Genomic DNA, 13,896 nt, shown 5'->3' with positions numbered 1-13,896 from the left:
CCTTGCAACAGACTCTGTTTAAGATGGAAACAGTAAAAACAGTCAGGGCTTCAGAATTCATGATTATCATAATATAGACTTAAAGGATGCCTACTTCTAAATCCTAATCCATCCGACCGGCAGAGTATTCCAATTATGGGTAATCTATTAGGCCTGTTGACCGGCCCACAAGATTTTAAGAGATATTTTACTCAAGTATTGGTACGGGAAATTAATGATACTAAAATGATCTGTATGTATTTGTAGACAAATTATATCTTTCCTGCATGTACTATACAGTAATTTATTCTTTTAGTCCTTTCTTCATCAATCTATATTATTTCGGTTACTTTGAATATTTCTCTCATGGTATTGATTCTGATCCTGTCTATTTTTGTAATTTCATTATCTTCATCTCTTTTGGACCTTTGTTGGTCACAAAAATCATTGCTGGTTTAACTTTTTATAGGGTAATGAGTTTTTCCTGGTCATGCAAGTAAATAGTTAATATTAGCAATCAATTAAAGACTTAAAAAAAGTACTTGCCCTGCTATTCTTTCAGATGATACACCACATTCATAACAATGTTACAAGTTCAAAAGCACAAGTAAATTTTAAGATCAGTGCATCCCTGGTATATTGTTTTAAGTATAATAATGACATGACTAGAAAATAGCTTTTACTTGAACTTTATACACTTACCTTGGCTTTAAGTACGAAAGACTTATTGTCAGTGAAGATTTCAAAAGCTTTGGGAATGTGTCGGCTGCCTCCTCTACTGACTTTAACAGATCTTATTTTGTGGACATCTATACCTCCTTTCTCAGCCTTGTCTTGTTCCTAAAATTGAGATTTCTAAATTAAACCTTTGTTAAGACAAGAAACTACAATAGTATATAACTCTTCCATTTAAATAATAACTAATTCTAAATGCTCTTCCATTCAAATAATAACTAAATATAAATGCAATTTGTATTCCAAACAATACAAACAATCGACTTTTAATAGGGACATGATTTCGACGAAGTGGGAAATGGCCGTTAAAACTTTGAACAAGGTAGTAGTTGCAGACAGGTGGACAGTAGGCTCTGCCCTCCCTAGTTAGTGGAGCTTATTTGCATCTGGTGGCCAGTTCAGCACGTAATGGTATGGCTGCTGTAGCCCAAGGGACGGGTTGAAGGAATAGGAAAAAGGCCCAATATTCTTACTTGCAGCTATCACAGGACCATGGGTAAAGGTATCAAGAACCTATGGGTTTACTCCTCTAGGTAGGTGGGGATAAAGGTTATCTGATGTTTCTAAACTCCTGCCTTCGATTTGCGGCAATAACAGGTTCTTCCTAAATGCTAGGATAGATCTGATATCTCTGACTTTTGTGCGCACGTGCCCAGGATGGTTCTTCCATTCTGTCACTTGTTGTAGGATATGTGCACATGCCCAGGATGGTTCTTCCATTCTGTCACTTGTTGTAGGATAAGAAGGTCTGATCATTCCACAAAGAAAGAAGGCAGTTCTTGGATATCTTCTTTACTCTTTGGGGGTTGAGATACATTTGAAGTTCTGAGTCATGTTTAAGTAGCGCCTTAGTGCCCCTACATGCCAGAGGAGCACTCAAAATGGCTGCGTTCTGGGTCTTGGCCACAAAAATTTCAAAACAAAGGTAAAAGAGACCTTTTTCAATCCTTCAGTATAACTTGCGACATAAAAACCGTTATGCAACTCGGCTACGTTTGCCCAAGGCTAAAAGGAAGGCTGTCTTGAGGGTCATATCACAATCTGAAGCCAATCTCATAGACTCGTATATTGGTGATAGCGAGTCAGATAGCCCATCACAAGGACTCGTCTTCTAGCAATGGTGTGGAGTTCCCTGGGAATACAACTTTTCTGAAGTTGCTCAATACCATAGACAATTCTCACAAAGAGGACAGGCCTAAGCCATTCAGTCCAAGAGCTTGACTTAACAGACAAGTGAGCGCCTTTCACAGCAGATGAGCTGCTCTTTACAAAGATAGATGAGGAAATCGGCACTCATTTCCAGAGGTATCACTAACCATTAAATGTGGATGGCCCACTTTTCCAGGTAGATATCCAGACATCTGTGCAGTGCCTCTTTATAAAACTTTTGCTCAAAGATGTTGGTCAGTCGCCCACCATAATACCTCTGCAAATGGGGATGTCAGAGAAGGGTGGGCCATAGGCTTACATAATTCTCTGAATGCCTTGACAAGGAGCATCAGCAGATACAGATAACCTTTGCCGTGTGGCCACTTGGGAGCCCCCAACATCATCCTGAGATCCAATGTCTTCAATAGTGTTGCTTAGCGAGTAAAGCAGGCAGAGGGGTAGAAAAGCTTATATAGCCATATTGTTTCAGGGTTGCTGGAAGGCACTGTCTAATACTGCTGATGGGTATGGTACTGGCAAACAAGTTGATCGATGCCAAACCTCAAAGAGCAAGAAGCCTTGCCACTGAGTGTGATGGGTATGGAACTGGTAAGCAGAATACTAATAGTAGCAGACAGGTTGATTGATAGCAAACTCTTAACGGCAAGGAGCCTTGCCGCTGAGCAGGGATGTAGGGACCATTGCAATTCTACAACTTGCACCCATGGAGCAGAACGTGTCAGCTAGTACAATACTCCCTACTGGAAAGAGCCTCGCCTACAGCTCTGTGTTGCCAACTGCCCAAATGTACACCTGCTTTGCCAACTCTCACACAGTCTGTGAAACAGTGCCCCCTTGTTTGTTGAAATAGGCCACTAAAGTACTGTAGTGTTTTCGCTCATCAGCACTATCGAGTGCCCTATCAAACTCTGCTGGGAAACTTATAATGATAGCAGTGCAACTTGCATTTCCAGCAGGTTGATTTGCAGGCGTTTCTATTCTGTAGGACAAATCCCGAGGCTAGCTGTGCGGCTTACATTTCCAGCAAGGGGATACGCAGGCGATTTTCTTCCGTGGACTATATTCCTATGGCGATCACATTCCTCAGGTATGCGCATCATCCTTCCTTGGATGTTTCTGTAAACCACATCACTTCTAGAGATGACGGGTCAAGTGGGGATATCGCCTGATAAGATTTTTGTCATTGAGCTACCAGGCTTAATAGTCCCATACTTTTAGTTCCACTGGAACCAAATTATAAGGGACATTTCAGATACCTCTGGAGCAGTTTATGGAAGGTGTCAGTGTCAAACAAGCTTCTTTAAGGACGTGAGATGTCTTAGAAGACGAAGACACTAGAACTTCTTGTTTGTGAAGAGAATGGTTGTGCTACCTCCTTGGCTGGTGATGCACAGTCGTGTGATGGTATGACGCTCACTGCTGCTGTGGATTCTTTAAATGACAGACCCCCATCATTGAAAATGCTGACTCCCCCTAGCACTGTTGACAACCTCTAGCATTATCTATTGAGGAAAATTCTGTTGTTGACTTGGGAAAAAAAAAAAAAAAAAAAAACTAATCCAAAAAAAAAAAAAAAAAAAAACTAATCCAATGTTCAAAAGTGTGAAGTTAATGTGAAAAAATTGAATGTCATTCATATTAAACTGTCATTATGAAGCATGGATGACTTTCAAAACTTATCGTAATATTACTGAAAATAAGGATGAATTTCAGAAAAGATGGAAAATGGGAAGCACGGATCTGCTTTAATAATTACGCTGAGGCTTTTAAAGCAATGTAGGAAATTTAAAAAATACAAGTTAAGAGCGAGATTACTGGTGAATTATGCAATGCTGCTCCTGGAAGTCTTGAAATATATCACCTTAGTAACTGGTATCATAACAAACCTATGGACACCAAAATATACTTGTTAGCAGAAAGAAAGCCAAAGCCACCCATGTGGATTATTGCAACATAGCAGGGAGAAATTATCATCATTTTGAATTTAGAAAACTAGTACAAAAAAGAAAGTATGCATTATACTGAAGTGTGTGAAGATATTTCTAAACTTGGCAAGAAATTCATCTTCATTCATGCCAAATCTAGGATTTAGTCTTTTATGCTAAATAATATAAAGATGGAAGAAAATTTAATGGTGAAGATGAGCACCCCAGCCCTCCTTGGTTACGTCCGTGAACAGGAGCATCTCCAGAGGGTCGGTTGCAAAGGGCATTCCCTTGAGGGTGTTCATTCTGACGTGCCACCACTCCAGGACTTCCTTCGTCTCCGGGGACACCAGGACTATCTTGTGAGGGGAGTCCTATCAGTCTTTGCCAGTCCCTGGCTCTCCTGGGTTGGCCCGACAGGAAGGGCCAGAGTATCTGTTTCAGGCTGTCCAGTCTCTCCGCGGAGGGGAAGGCCGACAGGAAGGGCCACATCTAAATTTTAGTCTTGGAAAAGGGGTGTTTTATACAAAGACCTTTATGAATTTAGTGGGGAAGAAATATTAGATATGTGCCCGAGAGAAATGTGGAAGGTTCATAAGACCAGAACCTCTATGATTATTTCAATATTTGAAGACCATGGTATACCCTGTCATGTATATACTATATTGAAGAAGAGAATTCCAGTTTGCCTTTATAAACAGAAACCATTACACTGCTACAACTGCTTCAAGTTTGGACATTCATCTAGAGTATGCAAAAATATGACATCCTTGATGCCGTCCTCAACGGAAATCCTTCCTTTCTCAGGAGACGCTCGATAACCTCCATGCGTGAAGGCGGAGGGACCGAGGGTTTTCGTGGAACCTCTGGAAGTGAGGCTGCCGGAGAAGGTCTGGTCTGTCTGGAAGTGGCCCAGGTGGAAGGTGTGCCAGTTCCTTTAGATCCGCGAACCAGTCTCTCTCTGGCCACCAGGGCGCTACCAAAGTCACCCATAGGTTGGCCGTCCGTCTCACCTTGTGAGGACCTGTCTGGACATCCCGAAGGGTGGGAAGTCGTTAACGTCGAGGTTGCCCCAAAGGTGTTGGAAGGCGTCCTCGAACGCTGCTGCTGGATCTGGCACGGGAAAACAAAACACGGGGAGCTGTGCGTTTAGTCTCATGGCGAAGAGGTCTATCACCGGCGAGCCCCACTTCAGGAAGAGGAAGAGGGTTTTGACCACTTCTGGGTGTAGGGACCACTCAGGGCCCTACCACTTGACCCATCCTGCTGAGGCAGTCGGCCAGGACGTTCCTCTTCCCCGGAGAGAACCTGGCTGAAAAATTGATTTGTTCCACTTCGGCCCATTCTAGGAACTCCACCGTGAGACTGCACCGTTCCTTCGACTTCAGTCCTCCTTGCTTTTTCACGTAGGCCACCACCGTGGCGTTGCCGCACACTGGAGCCACAGTGCTTCCCCGGGGTAGATGGACGAACTCTAGGCACGCCCTTTGTGTGGTCCTCATCTCCAGCACGTTTATGTGCAGATTCGTCTCCTCGACTTCCCATTTACCTTTTGCCGTTTTGTCGAGAAGATGAGCACCCCAGCCCTCCTTGGTTACGTCCGTGAACAGGAGCATCTCCAGAGGGTCGGTTGCAAAGGGCATTCCCTTGAGGGTGTTCATTCTGACGTGCCACCACTCCAGGACTTCCTTCGTCTCCGGGGACACCAGGACTATCTTGTGAGGGGAGTCCTATCAGTCTTTGCCAGTCCCTGGCTCTCCTGGGTTGGCCCGACAGGAAGGGCCAGAGTATCTGTTTCAGGCTGTCCAGTCTCTCCGCGGAGGGGAAGGCCGACAGGAAGGGCCAGAGTATCTGTTTCAGGCTGTCCAGTCTCTCCGCGGAGGGGAAGGCCCTCGCCATCCGGGAGTCTAGGACCAACCCTAGGTAGGTCGTCCTGGTGGAGGGTATCAGCTGGGACTTCTCCAGGTTGATGATACTCAAACGTTGCAGAACTGCAGGAGCTTCGCGCCTCGTTCCCTCAGTACTTCCTCTGAGGCTGAAAGCAACAACCAGTCATCTAGGTACCGAATCTGGCAGACGCCCTGTTCGTGCGCCCAGTTTGAAACTGTTGCGAAGACCCTCATGAAGCCCTGAGGGCTGTCGACAGTCCGAAGCATGGGGCTTTGAACTGCAACGTTTGGGTACTCCATTTTACCCTTAGGAACTTCCTGCTGGAGGGATGGACAGGGACCTGGAAGAAGACGTCTTTGAGGCCTATGGACCTCATGAAGTCCTCTTCCTTCAAGGCCGCTAGGACCGACTTCGGAGTGTCCATCTTGAAGTCAGTGTTGCACACGAATTTGTTGAGGGCTGAAAGGTCTATGACCAGTCTCCAGACCCCTGTCGCCTTCTCCACCATGAAGAGCCTGCTGTAGAACCCTGGACCCGGTTTCTTGACTGGTTCTACTGCCCCTTTCACCAGCATTGCCGAGCCCTCTTCCTGCAATGCTGCTCTCAAGGGGTCCTTGGGTGCCAACCACTCCGCCTGTTGATCCGAGGTGGGGGTCCGCTAGGAAGGGCAGCCTGTACCCCTCCTTTAGTACTGCCACGGTCCACGGATCCGCTCCGTGGTCCCGCCCTGCTTGCCAAGATCGTTTGAGGCATCCCCCCACTTGCGGCGTCGGCAGGAGTAGGGGACCTCCCCTCCTATCTCCTTCGAGAGCCGCGGCCTGAACGACCTCTCCTGGAGCCCGAGTAGGAGGGTCTGAAGGCTAACTGTGTTGTCGAAGCTCCTCTACAGGGGGCAAGGCAAGGGAAAGATACGTGTGCCAACTTCTACATCCGACGGGCAGACGGAGCCAAAGAGGCACTGGGCAAAGGTGAGGGGGGGGGGGCCTCTCCAGCAGCCACTGGGGCAGGCACTGAAGAGGCAATAGCCCTGTTCTACCCGCTAGAGGGAAAACCACTTTGCCTTCGTCACAGATGGAGCCGTCAGGAACGGGGATAGCCGTCATGGGTCTACCCCCTCCCGGGGAAATCCGAGGGGTTTAAGTACCCTGCCATGTCAGCGGCCGCCTCCGATGCTTGGATTGGCTGGCCGGAACGATGGCACGGTTGGCTCCATCACGGATGGAGCCGTCATGGGTGTGTCAGCGGCCACCTCCAATACACTATACTTGGATGTGGCTGGCCGGGACGATGGAGTCACCGGGACAGAGGTATCCGTCATGGGTCTACCGCCTCCCGGGGAATCCGTGGGGTGTGAGTACCTTGGTATACCAACGGTTGACCACGAAGCCTGAATGGAGCTGTCGTGGTACCGGGTATGGATGCCATGCTGCCGGATCGAACGAGCGGCTGTCTCCACTGGACGGATGGAGCTCCTGCGGAGATCCATGGAGCCGCGGGCTTCCCCGTGCTGGCTGGTTGGTTCCTTCATTCAGGGCAGGCCATCGAAGAACCGGAGGCCGGGACAAGGTTGCCAGTCCGAAGGGGCGACTCTCTCCGCTGGGCGGGAGAAGCCGGAACCTTCGCGGGCTTATACCTGTCGACCGAGACCTGGTGTGATGACTTCCGTCGATGATCGGGTCTGCTGGAGGAGACGTACCGCGAGGATGGCGAAGGAGCTCTAGTGAGGGCCTCTGCTGCAAGGGGGTATCTACCAACCTGCTGAGGCCCGAGAGCTAGTCCTCATCCGTCGCGGGCTTCGGTTTGTCCAGCCTGTGGTGCCGTCTGATTAGGGCTAGTACTTTTCTGAGCCTTCCGTCAGATGCCCTTCTGCCTGAGAAGGAGCACCTACGACGGGGGAGTCCCGCTTGGGGTGAAGGCATCCTTGGTCGTGGTACGACTTCAGCGGTTCTGGATGGAGGACGGGCATCGCCGCTGGGATGGAGGCCTCCATCCTGGACTTCTCTCCCCATGGAGGACCAAGCTGCTGCGGGCTTCCTCGTGGCTGCTGGTTGTCTTTCACGTTCTGGCCGGCCTGTCGAAGTCTTGGAGGCTGGGACAGGGCTGCCAGACCGAAGGGGCGACTCTCCGCTGGGCGGAAGGAGTCGGAACCTTCGCGGACTTATGCCGGTCTGCCAGAGCCTGCTGTAGGGGGCGTACTTCGGAGCGGGAGAAGGAGCCCTTGGGAGCCAGCCAGAGGTACCCGGAACTGCTGAAGCTCCCAGGAGGTGTCTGCGTGGGATGACGACACGCACCCATTCCTCCCTAGGGGGACGACGACTTCTGTGGCTCCTTCTGGGAGATCCTCCGACGGGCGCGCTGACACGTGACGGGGTACTCTGACGGAGGACCTCGCATGTGGGGGAGTCCTGGACCGACGCTCTCGCGGGGGTTCCCGTCGAAGGACGGGGCATCGCCGTCGTGACGGGGCCTCCGTCCTGGGTCCAACATCTCTTCCTGAGGTTCTCGTATCTGCGGGCCTGCCCGTCAAGAAAAGCCGAGGGCTGCGCCCATGACGAGCTCGATGGCCTTTGAAGGTCAGGACTCGGCTGCCAGACCGAAGGGGCGACTCTCTCCGCTGGGCGGATGAAGCCGGAACCTTCGCGGTCTTACGCCTGTCGACTGGAACCTGCCATGATGAGTCCCTCCGTTGGGTGCCGCTGCTGCCGGAGGAGTATCTATCCGGGGAGCTTGTCCTCGGACGGCAACTTGAAGGGCCCGTCGCCGCAGCTAGCTCCAGCAGCCTGTCGCGGTGAACCATCACCCACTCACTGCTCTTGGGGGAAACCCACGCAATGGGGTCCGACAGTGGGGAAAGCTCCTTCTCGGCGACGCCCTCGGCTGCAGAAGTGACTGAAAAACACGCCAAAGAGGCTGGAGAAGAATTAGGGAAATTTTTCCCCCACATGGGGTCATCAGAGGAGACGTGGCCTGCTTGCACCAGGACTCCGTCTCCCGCCCCTCCCTCGCCTGGAACAACCCCACAACCCTGAAGATCAGACTCTTGGGGAAGGGCCGCGGGCCTCTTCCCCACAACGGACTTACCTCGTCTCCTACTCTGGGTAGGGGAGGGTGGTAGGGAAGCTCGGTCAGACGAGATGCCCGGCGAAGCAAGGGAGGAAGGGACGCTCGGCTTCTTAGGCGACCTCTCTGTCGCCTACCTCTTCTTGGTGCTATACCGCACCCACTCAAGACTCTTGGGGAAGAGCAATGGGCCTCTTCCCCACAACCGACTTACCTCGTCCCCTACTCTGGGTAGGGGAAGGTGGCTGAGAAGCTCTATCCGACAAGACATCGGGAGAAGTAAGCGGCGAGGAGAGGCTCGGCTTCCTATGTGACCTCTTGGACGCCGCCTTCTTAGTGCCGAAGTACACCCACTGCACCTCATTCCAGGACTCGCACTCCGGACATGTGGCTGTAGGAGAACATAAGCTGCCCCTACACGACGAACACAGAGGAGAAGGGTAGGAAAGGGTATAGAATGAACACAATGGGTCCACGTGGGGACCGCGTGAGACACAAAGGGTCGCACTGGGTAAGGAGAGAGCGTCGAGATGTTATCGTGACACGACCAGAGAACTTACTGGAGATCAAGACCTGAGCAAGCATGCTCTCTGACCCGGGATTAGTCTCAGGGCGCGTATCACTCCACCTGAGGTTACCCCTCATAGAAAACGGAACTAGGGTAAACTACACAAAACTCTGGTCGGTTGGGAGGAGATCCCAGATACTCCTAAGAAAGTAGTTCGAGTTAAGTACTCCGTGTTGGAACAAACAATTTTTTTTACTATTTACTTCTTATGGTGACCTTTGCGAACTGAGTGCTACTCTAGTTATCCGAAGTTCAAAGTAACAGTGTCCACTTCAGCAAAGTTTCTACTCTACCACCTAGTTATAAATTGTAGCACCCGAGGTTCCAGTTACGCTGAAATCATATGTACTACTATTATAGGACGAAGATTTTTATGTGTAGGAAAATTATATATTACTACAGTATTTTGAACCCAAGACAATTAACCTCAGATAACTTCATTACAGAGATTTCAAAATTATGTTTAGCAGTGACAATGAAAATACCCACACAAATAAAAATCTCATGGAAGGAAGTATCCTTACCGTTCCAGCTCCTCTGTACGACAGATGTGCTCCAGACAGAGTAAAATACCGAGTGCGCCACTTGCGAAATATCTTCCATTTGCTTTTCTTTTCTTTCAACTGGCCTTCAATAACAGGTGTATCCTCCTGGAAAATTGGTATTTATACCATGCATCTTTTCTTATCCACAATATCGGGTGACAGAATTAAAAAAAAAAATTATCCAAACCTTAAAAACATCAAGTTTTACCACACCCCAATTAAAGACATCATTCTCAAAACATTCAAAAATTGTTTAACTAGACCAGATACAATAGTCAAAATCTCAACAATAAGAGAGGGTAACTGAAGGTATGCTCTAGTAAAAGCAATCATATTACAGTACAGGAATTTAATTTTATCCCAATTACAGCTTTAAGAAAACTACATGAAATACTGATAGAAATTCTGGAATTATTTGTTGTTAATTTAATTTCATATTCACAAAAAATATTTTTATCAAGCCAATTAATCATACATCCCCATTTCCAAGCACAAGAAATTCTCAATTATATCAACTTGTATCAAGGAAAATTGAAAAGCCTCTACTAAGCTTGTGTAGTCAGAGAAATGGCACATACTTTACTGCAATTTTTATAGTGCCAATTTATTTATTTTTGAGACAGCCGAATAGGCCATAGGAATGACTTAACTAATCTGGTTGTTGAATTGGTGGAATTTCATAAGTTCAAACTTGCATTGAATGTTTTGATGTAGAACACATTAATGCAAGTCTCTCATTATAAAGTATATATGATAGATCTATTTAAACATTGAAAGATATTTTATATTTTTACTCATAACACCCCCCCCCCCAATGATAACCTCAGAGATAATTTGTATTTTTCCCTTACTATTACAAACCTGGAGTTATTTATGTGGATATTCTTTCAGCAGCAACCGGAGGTTGCCATTAGACTAAATGTGAGGTGGCAACCCTGTCTAACCAGGTAGGCAGGGGAGTACCCATAGTCGCCTCTATATAGACTTTCACAGCTGTGAGACATCACTTTTTATTGCAGGCAGGACTTCTGGGGAACAGATGATGACAGGCTAATTTATATAAATAACTCCAGGTTTGTATTAATTAGGAAAAAATAAAAATTACCTCAGAATTTGTCATTTGTTCCCATACTAACAAACCTTCCGTTATTCATGTGGATGACTCGCTCTTAGGTGGGTGGAAGTCCTAGATCTAGCATGGATATTGACCCGGTTTTGCCTAGTACAGTATATGACACCTCGCTAAATTATACAAAGCGAGTTATTCACGGACTGTGCAATTTAATAAAATAAGAGGTGGTTATTTGTATGAAACGTCAGAGTTTTTAAATAGAAAAAAAAACAACTAGACATACCTAGCAGAAGCAATGGGGACATGGACAGTATAAAATTATTGCTTATACTAGGCTACACAAGGAAAGTGATAATTAACTGCAGAGGTTGAAGCCAGCTTGCAAAGGGACCCATGGTGCTATACCCCAAGAGATGGGAAGATGAAGGAAGGAAAGCCAGACATTCTTCTCATTCATCCCAGTCTTAAGCTGGGTAACCAATGCCCTCAACCAACTGCCACTTGTCCATTAAGGAGCCCGAGGTATCTTAAACCACCTGTTGAGCAGCCACACAAGACCAATAGTAAATGTATCGAGCCTCCTGTGGATCACGTCTTTGAGGTAATGTGCTGTGAATGTGGTTTGTCTTTTCACACATCAGCTTGGAGGACCTACAACACGGAAAATTTGCGTTTGAACGCCAGGGAAGTATTAATTCTCTTGACGTCGTGAGCTCTAGGTCAACGAGCCTGAGAAGGATCTGGACCCAGGGCTCTTTTGATCACCTAGCAAATCCAGGAGGATACGGTGTTCTTTGTGATCCTCGTTTTTACCCTCAATGAACAAACAAACAGTGATGTTAGTCTGGGTCATGTTGCTGCAGTGCGAAGATAGTATCTCAAAATCCTCACTGGGCAAAGTAACAACTGATCTGGGTCGTTGGTTACAGAATGAAGACTCAAAATCTGGAAGGGCCCAAATCTCAGGTCCAGCTCCCCCAAATTTAGTCTTAGCAATAAAGTTGGGGAGGAAGCTGAGCGTCACTTCCCCCATCTCCTTGAATGGGCGATGTCCTATGAGAGGCCATGAAGTTCACCGACTCTCTTTGCCAAGGCTAAAGCGATCAGGAATGTCGTCTTCAAAGGAAAGTTTTGGTCAGTTGCATAACGTAATGGTTCGTAGGGAGGCCCTTTTAGGGACCTCAGTACGCAAACCACATTCCAAGGAGAGGCCTGATCTCTGACTGGCGCAAGTGATCTCATAACTCCGTATGAGTAGAGAAAGCTCCACCACAGAGGAAATGTCGACTCCTTTCAGCCTGGAGGCGAGGCTCAAGGCTGAGCAATAGCCTTTCACCGCCGATACCGAAAGGAGCTTTTCCTACCGAAGGTATACAAGAAATTTCACTATTATTGGAATTGTGGCATCGAGTGGAGAGTTATTCCTTCCACGACAGCAACCACAGAAGACTCACCACTTGGCCTGGTAGACCAAGGCTGAGGACCTACACAAGTGTCCGGACATTCGTTCCGCAACTTGTCGTGTAAAGCCCTTCTGCGTGAGGAGACGCTGGATATTCTCCACGAGTGAAGTCGAAGTGACTGCACGGTCTTGTGGAAGATGTTCGCATGTGGCTGTTTGAGTGGATCTGGTCATGAAGGAGTTCTCTCGGTCAATCAACAAGCAGTTGCAGGAGGTTTGGGAACCACTTTGCGTGATGCCATAGCAGAGGTACAAGAGTCATCAATAGAGCTTGAGACGCTCTGGATTTGTTGAGCAGTCTTATCATCAGACAAAACGTAAGGCTTACACGACGATGTTGTCCCACCGTTGTTGGAATGCATCTTGACATAGAGCCCGAAGGTCCAGGACTGTAGAACAGTGAAGCGGAAGCTAGCTGTTCTGAGATGCTGCAAATAGGTCTACAGTCGGGGAACCCCACTAAGTCAGGACTTTGTTGACTAGCTGATGATTCAAAGACTATTCGGAGCCTACAAAGTCGCTCTGCTCAGATTGTCCAAGAGCACATTCCTTTTGCCGGGAATGAAGCGAGCTGATAGAGCCACCGAAAGTTCTTCTGACCTTCTGAGGATCTTTACTGCGAGATGGCATAGAGGCTGTGAAAAGGTACCGCCCTGTTTGTTTATGTAAGCCCCTACTGTGGTGTTGTCGCTCATCAACACCACAGAATGACCTGCCAGCAACTGTTGGAGCTGATGAAGAGCTAGGTAGGCTGCTCTCATCTCTTAGCAGATTTATGTGCTGGTACCTTTCTGATTCTGACCAAAGGTCGGATATCGTATGGTGCAGCAGGTGAGCACCCCACCCTTCTTTTGATGCATCTGTGACGAGCATCAAATCCGGAGTTGGAACTTAAAGATTTTGGCCTCACTAAAGGTTTTCGTCTGCCATCCACCAACTCAAAGCCCCAACTGTGGTGTAGTCGCTCATCAACACCACAGAATGACCTGCCAGCAACTATTGGAGCTGATGAAGAGCTAGGTAGGCTGCTCTCATCTCTTAGCAGATTTATGTGCTGGTACCTTTCTGATTCTGACCAAAGGTCGGATATCGTATGGTGCAGCAGGTGAGCACCCCACCCTTCTTTTGATGCATCTGTGACGATCATCAAATCCGGAGTTGGAACGAAAAGATTCTGGCCTCACTAAAGGTTTTCGTCTGCCATCCACCAACTCAAATCCATCACCTGATCCTGAGTTATAGGAATTCGGTGTCTGGTGGGTTGGAGTGCTGGTACCACAAGCACTTTGGCTGTCATTGCAAGGATCTTATCCTGAGGCAGTCGTTTGGAACAAGACGGATGAGAGAGATTTGATGGCCTAACAGACTCTGCCAACAAGAGGCCGGAAGAACTTCTTTCCTGAGGAAGATAGCAGCCACTTCCTTCACCCTGTGACTATGATCATTGCGAGGTACACCAGTCTCTGTGAAGTTTGCAGTGATGATGACTT

General features: G+C 47.8%; 1 protein-coding gene across 4 annotated transcripts in view; it reads right to left on the bottom strand.

The window, feature by feature from the left end:
• melt (melted) overlaps positions 1-13,896 on the bottom strand; it is a 137,912-nt gene that overhangs the window by 8,178 nt on the left and 115,838 nt on the right. For all 4 annotated transcript variants that reach the window (XM_068380721.1, XM_068380718.1, XM_068380722.1 and 1 more), the window contains 2 exons: positions 9,852-9,977; positions 682-819 (listed from right to left, as the gene is read on the bottom strand). In XM_068380721.1, coding sequence (XP_068236822.1) covers positions 682-819; positions 9,852-9,977 — 264 coding nt within the window. The remainder of the gene's footprint in view (positions 1-681; positions 820-9,851; positions 9,978-13,896) is intronic.

This window comes from Palaemon carinicauda, chromosome 9, assembly GCF_036898095.1.
Source record: "Palaemon carinicauda isolate YSFRI2023 chromosome 9, ASM3689809v2, whole genome shotgun sequence".
NCBI lineage: Eukaryota > Metazoa > Arthropoda > Malacostraca > Decapoda > Palaemonidae > Palaemon > Palaemon carinicauda.
The sequence above is the reverse complement of the archived record's forward strand: the minus strand, read 5'-3'. Positions and strand labels throughout refer to the sequence as shown.